Source organism: Hyperolius riggenbachi, chromosome 8 (assembly GCF_040937935.1).
Source record: "Hyperolius riggenbachi isolate aHypRig1 chromosome 8, aHypRig1.pri, whole genome shotgun sequence".
NCBI classification, from domain to species: Eukaryota; Metazoa; Chordata; class Amphibia; order Anura; family Hyperoliidae; genus Hyperolius; species Hyperolius riggenbachi.
The window spans coordinates 30,164,585-30,178,367 of record NC_090653.1 but is presented as its reverse complement, the minus strand read 5'-3'; the positions used below and the strand labels follow the sequence as shown (position 1 = coordinate 30,178,367).

The 13,783-nt window shown below is 43.6% G+C and overlaps 1 protein-coding gene across 3 annotated transcripts in view; it reads left to right on the top strand.

Annotated features, from left to right (window-relative positions):
- LOC137528068 (carbohydrate sulfotransferase 6-like) overlaps positions 1-13,783 on the top strand; it is a 35,987-nt gene that overhangs the window by 13,717 nt on the left and 8,487 nt on the right. Inside the window, exon 2 of one of the 3 annotated variants that reach the window (XM_068249319.1) lies at positions 9,741-10,930. In XM_068249319.1, the coding sequence (XP_068105420.1) occupies positions 9,741-10,930 (1,190 nt within the window). Of the gene's footprint in view, positions 1-9,740; positions 12,167-13,783 lie in introns of those variants that run through there. The other 2 variants (XM_068249320.1, XM_068249318.1) reach the window with 2 other exon arrangements.

Here is a 13,783-nt window from a genome sequence, read left to right as displayed (position 1 = left end):
TGCACAGTATGAGAGGTGTTAGCAGGGGAGGGGACATGCACAGTATGAGTGGTGTAAGCAGGGGAGGGGACATGCACAGTATGAAAGGTGTAAGCAGGGGAGGGAACATGCACAGTATGAGAGGTGTCAGCAGAGGAGGGGACATGCACAGTATGAGACATGTAAGCAGGGGAAGGGACATGCACAGTATGAGATGTGTAAGCAGGGAAGGGGACATGCACAGTATGTGAGGTGTAAGCAGAGGAGGGGACATGCACAGTATGAGAGGTGTAAGCCTGGGAGGGGACATGCACAGTATAAGAGGTGTAAGCAGGGGAGGGGACATGCACAGTATGAGTGGTGTAAGCAGGGGAGGGGGACATGCACAGTATGAGAGGTGTAAGCAGGAGAGGGGACCTGCACAGTATGAGAGGTTTTAGCAGGGGAGGGGGCATGCACAGTATGAGGTGTTAGCAGGGGAGGGGACATGCGCAGTATGAGAGGTGTAAGCAGGGGAGGGGACATGCACAGTGTGAGAGGTGTTAGCAGGGGAGGGGACATGCGCAGTATGAGAGGTGTAAGCAGGGGAGGGGACATGCACAGTATGAGAGGTGTAAGCAGGGGAGGGGACATGCACAGTATGAGATGTGTAAGCAAGGGAGGGGACATGCACAGTATGTGAGGTGTAAGCAGAGGAGGGGACATGCACAGTATGAGAGGTGTAAGCAGGGGAGGGGACATGCACAGTATGAGTGGTGTAAGCAGGGGAGGGGACATGCACAGTATGAGAGGTGTAAGCAGGGGAGGGGACATGCACAGTATGAGAGGTGTTTGCAGGGGAGGGGACATGCACAGTATGAGAGGTGTAAGCAGGGGAGGGGAAGGCCACAGTATGAGAGGTGTATGCAGAGGAGGGGACATGCACAGTATGAGAAGTGTCAGCAGAGGAGGGGACATGCACAATATGAGAGGTGTAAGCAGGGGAGGGGACATGCACAGTATGAGAGGTGTAAGCAGGGGAGGGGAAGGCCACAGTATGAGAGGTGTAAGCAGAGGAGGGGACATGCACAGTATGAGAAGTGTCAGCAGAGGAGGGGACATGCACAATATGAGAGGTGTAAGCAGGGGAGGGGACACGCACAGTATGAGACATGTAAGCAGGGGAAGGGACATGCACAGTATGAGAGGTGTAAGCAGGGGAGGGGACATGCACAGTATGAGACATGTAAGCAGGGGAAGGGACATGCACAGTATGAGAGGTGTAAGCAGGGGAGGGGACATGCATGATTACCACTATTCAAAGCACAGATAGACATGATCATTACCAGCGTAGCACCATTGAAATGCTAATACTGCAGTTGAGGGAGGGCCCCTAGTGGGCCCCTCTGGTACAAGAGCTCCGGTGTGGTCATGCCCTCTGCATCCCCTATTGCCGTCCCATAACAATTACAATCTTTATAGGTAGGAAGCTAGAAAGGGTAAGGAAATAAGGTCTGACAAAACAGCTGCAACGCCAATTAATTATGCAAAAATGTAAATGTTTATTCACTCACAATAGTCACAGAATTCAAATTTCCACATTTCTGATCAAAAATCGGAAAACGGATTTGAATTCCGCGAGAATCTGATTTACCTTAACTTTGTAATTTTAGCCCAATCACAGAACTTGGAAGCATTCAGAGGATGCTGAATTTTATTTTTGCAAAAATTAGCTCACCACAGTAATCACAAGAATATTTTCCTAGTTTTTTATTCATATTTTTTGCATTCTCTTATACAAAAAAATGACTAATGAAATACTCCTGGAAAATCAGAAAATTGGAAATCAGAAAAATGGGAAATGGGAAATTGGCATTGGTTGAAAAGGGAATTTGCGTAAAAGCGGAAATGGGCATTTTTGACCATCCCTACAATTAACTACAAACATTTATAAACCATAGGGATGCTCATTCGGATTTCTATGAAATGCAATTTCCGAAATTCCGATCGGAAATCGCTTTTCCGCATCGGAATGCGGAAATCGGTAATGCAAGTGCCGTAGGCGGATTTCCGCCGGAAATCGCGGAAATTTCCGCCGGAAATCGCAGAAATTCCACCCGACTTTAACATCGATTTTCTCAAAAACTATAAGGTCTTTTTGAAAACTTTTTTTTTGCATCTAGTTCAGAAGATTCTGTTTAATAAACCCTGAAAATTTGGTGTTTCTAGGACTTAAGGGGGCTTTGCTATTAATTGCTAAAATCGGCAGATTTTTACTGTAATGTAAAATGCAGTAAATCTGCATCTGCCTATTTTCTGCATTTTACATTACAGTAAAAATCCGGCGGAAATTCCGCATTGGAATGCGGAAATTGGTAGCGGAAAGCGGAATCGGTAATTGGTACATGACGGAATGCGGATTTACCGCGGAATCGGAAATTGGCATTCCGACCCTAATAAACCAACTAAAAAGGTTTTACATGTTTGTAATCGATCTTAATGAAGTGCTCGCATGGACATGGCCAGATTTCAGGCAAGACGATAAGGCCATGGCCTTGGGCACCAGGAAGCAAGGGGCGGGCTATGGGCTGGCACATTCATGCAGTCAAGCTGCCAAAGGTGTGAACTGCAGTAGTCAGGCAAGTATCTGGGACTCAGGATGAAGGGGCATCAAACCTGCACAGCTTATTGTCTGTGACCTGAGCTGTCACTCATCATCCTCAACGGCTGCTGTTCTAATCCAGCTTAGAGCAGAAAGCATCGATTTAGCCTACAAATAGAATAAAAATTATAACCATTGCGTTCATTTCAGATATAATCGATCCACAAACAGATTGATAAAACGATTGACAAATTGGTCATTTCTAGTCGCTTGGCATCATCAACACTGTCCAATCCAATCAATCGGAAGGTTGATCATTCAGTAAATACATTGATTACTGGGACCAATAACAGTGTGTCTGTGGTAGGGGGTTTGCTGTTTGACAGGAGGTAGCTGGTGATAGTGGCCTTGGGCGTTAAAAACTACAAATCCGACCCTGCGCATGGACCAGGCCACCCGTGGAGTGTTTTGTCTGCCTTTCCTGTCCTCTCCTGCAGCTGCCCTCATGCACCTTCTGGCTGTGACCTGGGTATGTTACATTTTATCAATTCACACACTGTGGTTTTATTTGTTACTAGACTTAAAACCAGTTTCATAAAGGGAGCTAGGGAACTCCATTGCCAGTGACCTCTGTGCACGCGCGCTCCCGCTGCCGCAACTCTTGCACAGCACAAATACCTAAAACAGTAACAATAATGCTACTACCACTTACATTCAAAACAACATGTCACAAAGCAGTATACGGTATAATGATTTATTTACTACTTAACATTCTTACAATGTCTATTTTATTATATTATTGTAAAATACACACAAGGGGGGAGGGGGGGCACCGAGAGTCCACTACAGTGTATTATGTACTGGTATAAGGATTGTCCAGTGTAAGGTAAGTAAAATTATACTCACAAACCAGAGTTACCATTATGCAGTTGGGGAGATTAGACCTGTCCCCACGTAGGATTAAGATGGCGCTCTCCTTAGACGTGAAGAAAATGGGGTAGCACCCCTTTACCAATGGTGGACTCTGATATCGTATGGAGAAAACAGAGGCGCCAAAAGAGTAAAAATAGCTAAAATGGTTAAAAATTGCTGCCTTGACAAAGGTGCTTGACGTTTTCATGACTTATTGCTGCTGTTTGCTCCATATTTATTGCCTGATGAAGCATGATTATGCCTGTGAAACGCGTTGCACTGTTTTCGGAGTAGATCAATTAATTTTCTGTGACACTGAATCTGCACAGTGACTGTGTGTCTTCTTAAAGGAGTTAAGTCCACCACTACCTCCTGAGCAATTTTTTTTTACCATTTTAGCTATGTTTACTCTTTTGGCGCCTCTGTTTTCTCTATATGATTATATTATTGAATCCATTTTTTTGCACAAATTGAAGGCAAATGCCTCATAAAAGTGAACACAAATAGCCAATTAAGATAAAAGAAAATGTGATTCTTAAGGTGGCCATACACTTATAGATTTGCAGCAGATTCAACCATCAGATAGATTTTTGTCAGATGCCTGTCAAGTCTAATCTGACAGGAATCTATCTTATGTGTGCCACACACTAGGACCAGATTTCCAATAGATTTCAGAATGCAATCTATTAGAAATCTATTTAAATGCATTATTGGACCATTAGATCCAATGCAACTCTACGGGCTATGGATCTGCTGCCAGCAGCAGATCGACCTACATTTTCCATCCTGTCAGATAGATCAAATCGATCGAAATCAATTGCTAATTCAATAGAATTAATTTTTGCTGCTCAATCGAACGTTCGATTCTATGGAATCGATTGATGGATCGATGACTGAAATCGATCAGTGTATGGGCCCCTTTAAGCTGGCCATACACTGGCCCGATTTGCAGCCGTTTCGACAGCAGATTCGATCACTGAGATCAAAACTGCTGCCAATCGTTCGCGCTAGACGCCGAATTTCGATCCATTTCGTCCGATCCCGTCGATCGCTTCATGCGGAAAATTACCGTCGATCGCCCGCGGGTAGGGAGCGCGTCGCTAGCGGCGTTCGAGTGACCGACGCAATAGAACGGCAATACATTACCTGCTCCGCCGGTGTGACTGCCCCCGGTCACCGCTGCTCCGTCTCCGCTTTGGTCTCCGGCATGCTTCAGTTCCTCCTGCCCGGCAGGAAGTTTAAACAGTAGAGGGCGCTCTACTGTTTAAACTTCCTGTCGGGCAGGAAGAAGTAAAGCATGCCTACCCTGGAGATCAGAGCGGAGACGGAGCAGCGGTGACCGGGGGCAGTCACACCGGCGGAGCAGGTAATGTATGCGGCGGGGGAGGGGAGCGGCGGCAGCAGCACCACCACCACCACAACAGATTGTGAACGGTTTCAGGCTGAAATCGGTTCACAATCTGTTTGCAGTAAAGGCAGCCATAGGATCCCTCTCTGATCAGATTCGATCAGAGAGGGATCTATCTGTTGGTGGAATCTGATGGCAAATCGACCAGTGTATAGCTACCTTTAGGCTTGTGGAAAGAAAGGTCTATACTCACCTTATTCATAGCAGGGCTACTGTTGGCAAACCCTCAGTGTCTTTATCTGATGCCACATTGCCACGTCCTTCCTTCCTTTCTGAAAATCTCTTATGATAGCTGCAGCCTCTAGCATGATGATCATTGTCAGGTTTGGCCTCCTCTATCTTTTTTCTGGTCAGAGGCATTCCTGTAGTCTCTCACTCCAAGCCATTTCCCTTTCTCCTTGATTTTGGCAGTGGAGTTGATGGGAAAGGCATAAGGGTATAAGATTATGGTGGCTATTATAAGGGATAGACAGAAATGTTCTGATTTCCATTTTGCATTTTCCGTTATTCCGATTTCCTATTTTCCATTTTTCCGATTTCCGATCCTCCGAAGGAGTATTTTATTTGTCACTTTTTGCATCAGAGAATGCAAAAAAGAAAAATCGGAAATCGGAAAAACGTAATCTTGTGATTAGTCTAAAATGACCACTGTGATCTGATATTTGCGGAACAATTGTGCGTTCTCTGATTGGTCCCGTGCTTTCAAGTTCTGTGATTGGGCTAAAATGATTGAGTTGCTGTAAATCGGATTTTCTCAGGATTCTGATTTCCGTTTCCCGATTTCTAAATTCCAAACAGAAATTCCGTGGAATCTGAGTTAGTATCCCTAGCTAATATTGACAAGGGACATTGGGCCAATCCTACAGTGGTCACCAGCAGTGGCGCCGCGTAGCAGTAGGGGATGCAGAGTTGGCCCGCATCGGAGCCTTTTGGGCAGAGAGACCCCTAGGGGCCCACCCTCAACCACAGTATTATCTCTTTATTGGTTCTGCACTCATAAGAATCACTTCTATAGATGCTTTGAATAGTAGTAATCATTAACAAGCTGTTCCCTATCCCCTTATGTATAGAGTGCTGGGGGGGGGGGGGGGGGGGGGTCCATAGCTCCTTAGCTACACCACTGGTCACCAGGGTTTTCCAGGGTCTGAGGGGTGACGAATCACAGTAGGTATCATGGACAAGATAAAAGGTTGTAGTATGGTTCACCCCTGATATATCAAAGCGCTACAATTTCAAACAGTCAAAACAGCGGGGGGGGTTGAACCAAAATTCTTGTACTTTATTCTTTCTTTACAGTCTCTCTAAATCGCGGAACAAGGCATATGGATACAAAGATCGAACTTCCACTTCACATAGACAATCTTTTTATGTGAAGTGGAAGTTCGGTCTTTGTATCCATATGCAGGGCCAGCGCTACCATAGAGACAAAGGAGGCAATTGCCCCAGGGCCCCAGAGCCTGTAGGGGCCCCTAGTGGCTACAAGAGGAAAAAAAACATTTTCAAAAAGACCTTATAGTTTTTGAGAAAATTGATTTTAAAGTTTCAAAGGGAAAAAAATACACATTTAAAAAACCGTCGACTTTAAAGGGACACTGTAGGGGGTCGGGGGAAAATGAGCTGAACTTACCTGGGGCTTCTAATGGTCCCCCTCAGACATCCTGTGCCTGCGCAGCCACTCACTGATGCTCCAACCCCGCCTCCGGTTCACTTCTGGAATTTCAGACTTTAAAGTCTGAAAATCACTGCGCCTGCGTTGCCGTGTCCTTGCTCCCGCTGACGTCACTGGGAGTGTACTGCGCAGGCCCAGTATGGTCTGTGTATGCGCAGTATGCTCCTGGTGACATCAGCGGGATCGAGTACACGGCAACACAGGCGCAGTGGTTTTCAGACTTTAAAGTCTGAAATTCCAGAAGTGAACCGAAGGCGGGGCCAGAGCATCGGTGAGTGGCTGCGCGGGCACAGGATGTCTGCGGGGGACCATTAGAAGCCACGGGTAAGTTCAACTCATTTTCCCCCGACCCCCCTACAGTGTCCCTTTAATGGTTAATAGCAAATCCACCTTAAATGCTAGAAACCCCAAATTTACAGGATATGTTAACCAGTTTGGCCTATCTGGACGAGTACGTTCGTCCATATAGGCTCTGCTGCCGCCGCTGCGTGGTGCGCGCGATCGGGCGCGCTCCCGCGCATGCTCCCGCCGCCCGCGGCTAGCCCCCCGATCAGTGAATGGGAATATCATTCCCATTCACCGATCTAACTTCCCCGCAGAAAAACCGACGCTTTCTGTTGAGAGAGCGCAGTATTTCTGCCCCCCCCCCCCCCCAGGAAACTTCTCCGTGTTCTTTTAGTTCCTGGATGCGAGATCGTTCGCATCCAGGACTTTTTTGACTGTGGCCATCTTGTGGCCAAATAGTAAACTGCACCCACATACATTTTTCAATGAACAATTATCTTATTTTACATTTAAAATTGGCTTTCCCACCCACACCAAAAATTACTTACATACATTTTTTATTAAGAAAAAAAAATACAATAAAAAACAAAACAAAAACAACATAAATAGTTACCCAAGGGTCTGAACTTTTTAAATATGCATGTCAAGAGAGTATGTTGTTATATTATTTTAAATTATAAGCTTATAAGTAGTGATGGATGCAAATTGAAAAAACGTACCTTTCTTTCTAAATAAAATATCGGCGCCATAAATTGTGATAAAGACATTGTTTAAACGGTGTAATAACCGGGACAAATGGGCAAATAAAATGCATGAGTTTTAATTACGGTAGCGTATATTAATTTCAAACTATAATGGCCAAAAACTGAGAAATAATAATTTTTTTTCATTTCTTTCTTAACCCATTCAGGTTCCGTCGTTTTCACGTGAGAAATGTTCACCTCCCATTCATTAGCCTATAACTTTATCACTACTTATCACAATGCACTGATCTATATCTTGTTTTTTCCGCCACCAATTAGGCTTTCTTTGGGGGGTACATTTTGCTAAGAGCCACTTTACTGTACATGCATTTTAACAGGAAGAATAAGAAAAAACGGAAAAAATGTATTATTTCTCAGTTTTCAGCCATTATAGTTTTAAAATAATACATGCCTCCATAATTAAAACTCACGTATTGTATTTGCCCATATGTCCCGGTTATAACACTATTAAAATTATGTCCCTATCACAATGTATGGCGACAATATTTTATTTGGAAATAAAGGTGCATTTTTTCCGTTTTGCATCTATCACTATTTACAAGTTTAAAATAAAAAAAATATAGAAATATTTCATCTTTACATTGATATTTAAAAATTTTAGACCCTTAGGTAAATATTTACATGTTTTTTTTTTTTTATTGTAATGTTTTTTTGTTTTTTTATTGTAAACATTTTATTTCGGTAGTTTTGGGAGGGTGGGAGGTAAACAATAGATTGATAATGTAAATGTGTGTTAATTTTAAATTATTTTTTTTTACAGGTGTAGTATTACTTTTTGGCCACAAGATGGCGGCCATGAGTTTGTTTACATGACGTCACTCTAAGCGTAACACACGCTTAGAGTGACTCATCGCAGAGGGAACGGCCAGAAAAGGCGCAGCTTCCAAGAGAAGCTGTCGCTTTTTCAGCGGGGGAGAGGAATCAATGATCGGGCAACGTAGACGATACATTGATTCCCTGGCTACCGAAACTGCGGCCGGGAGTGCGCGTGCACGCGTGCGATCGGCCGCGGGGGGCGCGCGGTAGCGCGCATGGTTCCTGGACGTAGAAACTACGTCCAGGAACCAAAATAGGTTAATCTTCCTGTTAAAATGGATTTAGAAAAAAATAATTCTTAGCAAAATGTACTACCCAAAGAAAGCCTAATTAGTGGTGGAAAAAACAAGATAGAGATCAATTCATTGTGATAAGTAGCAATAAAGTTATTGGTGAATGAATGGGAGGTGAAAGTTGCTCGGATGCATGAGATTTTCGGCACTGCGGTGCTGAACCGGTTAAGGAGATCATTAAGAATAAGAGGAAAAAACTATTTTTCAAAAAGACCTAATAGTTTTTGAGAAAATCAATTTTAAAATATTGAAGGAAAAAAGTATACTTTTAAATGCGGTAAATGTCACTTTTAGTAGCAAACCTAATGGTAGGTAGTGTAATTTTACATGTATCAAAAGAAAGAGCAATACATTTCCTGACAGGGTTTCCAGGGGGTCTATACGCAGCCGCAGCGCTTTGGCCAGGGATCGCTATACAGCCGCAATATGGCTGTATGAAGATCCCTGGCATTTTTTTTTCCTATTTTCACAATTTTTTGGGGGGGAAAGTGTGGGAAATGTTTTAAAAAAAAAATTATGTGGGGTCCCCCCTCCTGAAAACTTTTTAACCCCTTGTCCCCCATGCAGGCTTGGATAGCCAGAATGTGGAGCTCCGACTGATTGGGGCTTCACACCCTGACTATACCAGCTGCAAAAAGGTCCCTTAATTTTTGTTCCGGGGTATCTGTTGGGGGGCCCCCAGGTTTATTTTGCCCTGGGGCCCCATTGTTGCTTAAACCGGCCCTGTCCATATGCCTTGTCCGCGATTTGGAGAGACTGTAAAGAAAGAATAAACTACAGGAATTTTGGTTCAAGTCCCCCCCCCGCCACTGTTTTGTCTGTTTGAAATTAAATCACAGTAGGTGAAGATCTGCTAGTGTTGCTTCTTTATGAAGGAGGGAAGTACGAGCCGTTGCTTCCCACTGCTAGCTTTCAAATTGTTTTTTACCATCGGTGATTTTGATGCTTTTTTTTAGCATATTATTTTACATTCTGTTATTCTCATTTGCTATTGCTAACAATTTGTTTGTGTATTTTCCCTTTTTTCCTACAGATTTCATTTTTCATTTTCTTCCCAGTCTCTTTTCTTTTTTCGAGGTCTGTCTGTTTTTTCTTCCAGTTATTTGTCAGCTATGTGTACCTTCCAGATGATGTCCCCACGTATCAGATTGCTCTCCTTGCTCTTCATAGCCTTCATGTTCTTCTGTTTGCCTCAATTCCTTTTTAACAAACCTTTCTCAATTTCCTACTTACCTTCTTTTTCTCTGAAAAGGAACCCTGTCCACCTCCTGGTTGTGTCTTCATGGAGATCGGGATCATCCTTCGTAGGTCAGATCTTTAACCATCACAGTGATGTGTTTTACTTCTTTGAGCCTGGATATCCCATCTGGATAAAGCTTCCAAACGAGAGTTCTGAGCTGCTCCATTATCCCTTAAGAGACCTCCTACGATCTCTCTTCACCTGTGATGTATCATCTCTTCGGCACTACCTTCCCAAGGGTGGAAAACATATAGATGAATTACGTTTCTTTGCTGAAACTCGTGCTTTCTGCATGCCTCCAGCTTGTTCAGCATTTGTCCCCTCTGAAGAATACAATCGTCTCAGTTGCTACCACCGATGTAGAGACACCTCTCTGGATACGATGGCAGAGATATGCAAAACATACAGTCACGTGGTAATGAAAACAGTTCGTATTTTTGACCTTTCCGTTCTACTGCCCCTTTTTCGAGATCCTGCTCTTGATCTCCGGATTTTGCACCTTGTGAGAGACCCTAGAGCCATTGCCTCATCTAGGAAATACTTTGTTCTCAATGACGATAATAAAATTGTACTTAAGAATGAAGGAAACACAAATATCACAATAAGCAGGGTCATGAAAAAGATTTGCAAATCTCAGGTTGACATCAACAGTGTGGCCAAAGCAGCTCAAACCTTTCAGGGACGGTATATGGCCATCCGCCACGAGGACCTTTCCAACGAACCTCTTAAATATGTTAAAGAAATTTACAAATTTGCCAGTCTTCCCCTAACCAAAGACTTGGAACAGTGGCTTTACAATGTCACCAACAAGGAGGAGGGAGATGGAAATAACAACATGACCTTCTCACGGGAGTCCTCAAAGGTAATTCAGAAATGGAGAAGTGATCTGGACTTTGGTTTTGTGGAAGAAATTCAGAAGAACTGCAAAGAGGCAATGGATCTGTTTGGCTATTTGCCAGCAAGATCTCAGTCTGAACAGAAAGGTATGAATCTGACTTTGTTCAACAAGGAGTGGTCAGGGGTATAAACTGAGGGATTTGGTATAAGGAACCTCTGTGAGGTATTAGAGATAAATAACTATATGTTGACCTACTAATTTAATACTGGGAAATAGATGATGAGTCTGGTAGCAAGTTTTTAGTTATTCAGTCCACCCACCAGCCTTTCCTGCTATGATGTTTTCTTTCAAATAGTGTATACTATGGAGACTAAGTCAGTAGTCGGTGGGCCAGGAAAGTGAGGAAATTTGATAGACATATATCACTACTGCATTCAAATTTCACTTGTAAATTATATTTGTTGATAGCCTTGCTGTTTAAAGGGTTGCTGTTGCAGTGTTGTAGGTGTTAGGACGTAAGATCTACATTCTGCATTTAAAACCACCTCCTGCTCCTGCCTGTGCAGTGTGCACGTGGCCGTACACACTCATGTGCGTGCCTGTGCACGCCTGCACGGTCCCGTGAATGATTGTTGCTAGCTAATAGCAACAATCTTTCAATAAAGTTAGGGGGAAAAAAAGTTTTCAAAGTTAAAAAAAAAATTAAAGTGACATGGTCCCAATAAAAAAAATAGTGTTTTTTTTAATCCCTAGCTAATTTTTTAATCCCAGTCTAGCCTATTAACCAGTTATTAACCCCTGCAATAACTATACCTGTTTATAAACTTTTAATGGCTGCCACCTGTAGCATAGCAATCAGATGTGATCGCTAGGGCGAAAGTTTGGGGCCCCAATGCTCTACAGATGAACCGCTCTGCTGTTGACTAGCGAGGCATCTGTATAGCACTATCGCCCTCCCCAAACTGTCGCCCTAGCGAACGCATTTGATTGCCACAGACACACAGGGTGGGGATAACAGTCCGCCACATGCTCACTTCTGCATTTAGACACATTGAGTTATACTCCTGTTTGCCTGATGAAGCGGGACCACACCTGTGAAACGCGTTGCACTAAGTGGAGTTAAATAAAACATTTTTGTATTGATATATTGTGACTCAATTGAGTTTTATATTTTTGAGGGAGGTAAGTCCACCTGAACATCCCCCTCTTTTAGACGGTTTTTAAACATTTTTATTCTACTCTGGCGCCTCTGTACACCAAGCCTTGTAGTAATAAAATATGGCATATGGGGTATCATTTTCATCGCGAAGGGACAAGTAATTTATTTTTATGTGTTTTATAACTGTGGGCGTGTCATGTGAAAATTAGGAAGGGTAAAAATGAGAAAATGGGTATTTTTTGTATTTACACCTAATTTTAAAGTGACTCTGTAGCCTTCGAAAATTACCCTTTTTTTAGCCAGCCTTGTGAAGCATTAATGTATTAGCTGAACCGCCGCTATCCCGCGGAAAAACGAGGCTTTAATCACCCCCAAAAGCCCATGGCAAATTGCGGGGCTCCTTCCTGTTGGAGGCAGAGCTTTCAGCTGCAGCTCTGACTCCATTCACATCTATCTCCAACGGATCTCCGCCTCCTCCCGCCCCTCTCAATCTTCCTTCACTCAGAGGAGCGGGGAGGAGGCGGAGATTCGCGGGAGATAGACGCGAATGAAGGCAGAGCTACAGCTGAAAGCTCTGCCTCCCCGGGCAGCAAAATCCACGACCAAGAAAGTCATGGATTTTTGTCCCGGTGTTTGAGGGTGATTAGGGCTTGTTATGCCGCGGGATAGCGGCGGTTCAGCTAATACATTGGTGCTTAAAGAGAACCCGAGGTGTGTTTAAAGAATGTTATCTGCATACAGAGGCTGGATCTGCCTATACAGCCCAGCCTCTGTTGCTATCCCAAACCCCACTAAGGTCCCCCTGCACTCTGCAATCCCTCATAAATCACAGCCATGCTGTGAGGCTGTGTTTATATCTGTAGTGTCAGTCTCAGCTGCTCCCCCGCCTCCTGCATAGCTCCGGTCCCTGCCCCCGTCCCTTCCCTCCAATTAGGGAGGGAAGGGATGCAGGCGGGGACTGGAGTTCTGCAGGAGGCGGGGAGAGCAGCAGACTGACACTATAGAGATAAACACAGCCAGCTCTGACAAGCTGTTTGTCAGCAGCATGGCTGTGATTTATGAGGGATTGCAGAGTGCAGGGGGACCTTAGGGGGGTTTGGGATAGCAACAGAGGCTGGGCTGTATAGGCAGATTCAGCCTCTGTATGCAGATAATATTCTTCAAACCCACCTCGGGTTCTCTTTAACAAGACTGGCTAATAAAAAGGGTCATTTTCAAAGGCTTCAAAGTCTCTTTAAAATGACAGTGACTATAAAATAAAGTTAGTTATAATAAATAGTTTTAGGAGAAAAATATTACCCAAAGAAAGCCTACATTGTGCTGAAAAAAAAAACCAAGATATATATCACTAAGATGGCATAAGTAATTAAAAAGTTACAGCCATATCAAAATGATACAGCTAAAGTATCAAAAATGTCAGAACCCTTGAGGATTAAAAAACCGTGAACGCAAATTTTTTATTGACTGGTATATGGAGTCTGTCATCTCTGTTCCCTTTTTTTTACAAAAAAAAAATTACTACTTATCTGGCCTTCATTCTGATCCTCTGGCAGGCCCCAGCTACTAATCTTCCCTTCCTCCGATACAGGGCACTATACTTCAGATCAGGTATTTTTGTGTCTACACTTGCTTTAAAGAGACTTTGTAACAAAATTTTGAGCTTTATTTCTTCTATCCTATAAGTTCCTATACCTGTTCTAATGTGCTCTGGCTTACTGCAGCCTTTCCTAGTTGCACAGTGGCTGTATTATCTCTGTCATATAATCTAATCTTCTTTCTTCTGTCGGCTCTGTCGGGCTCCGGCAGTCAGGCTGGAATGTGCTGTGCTGCTTGTGATTG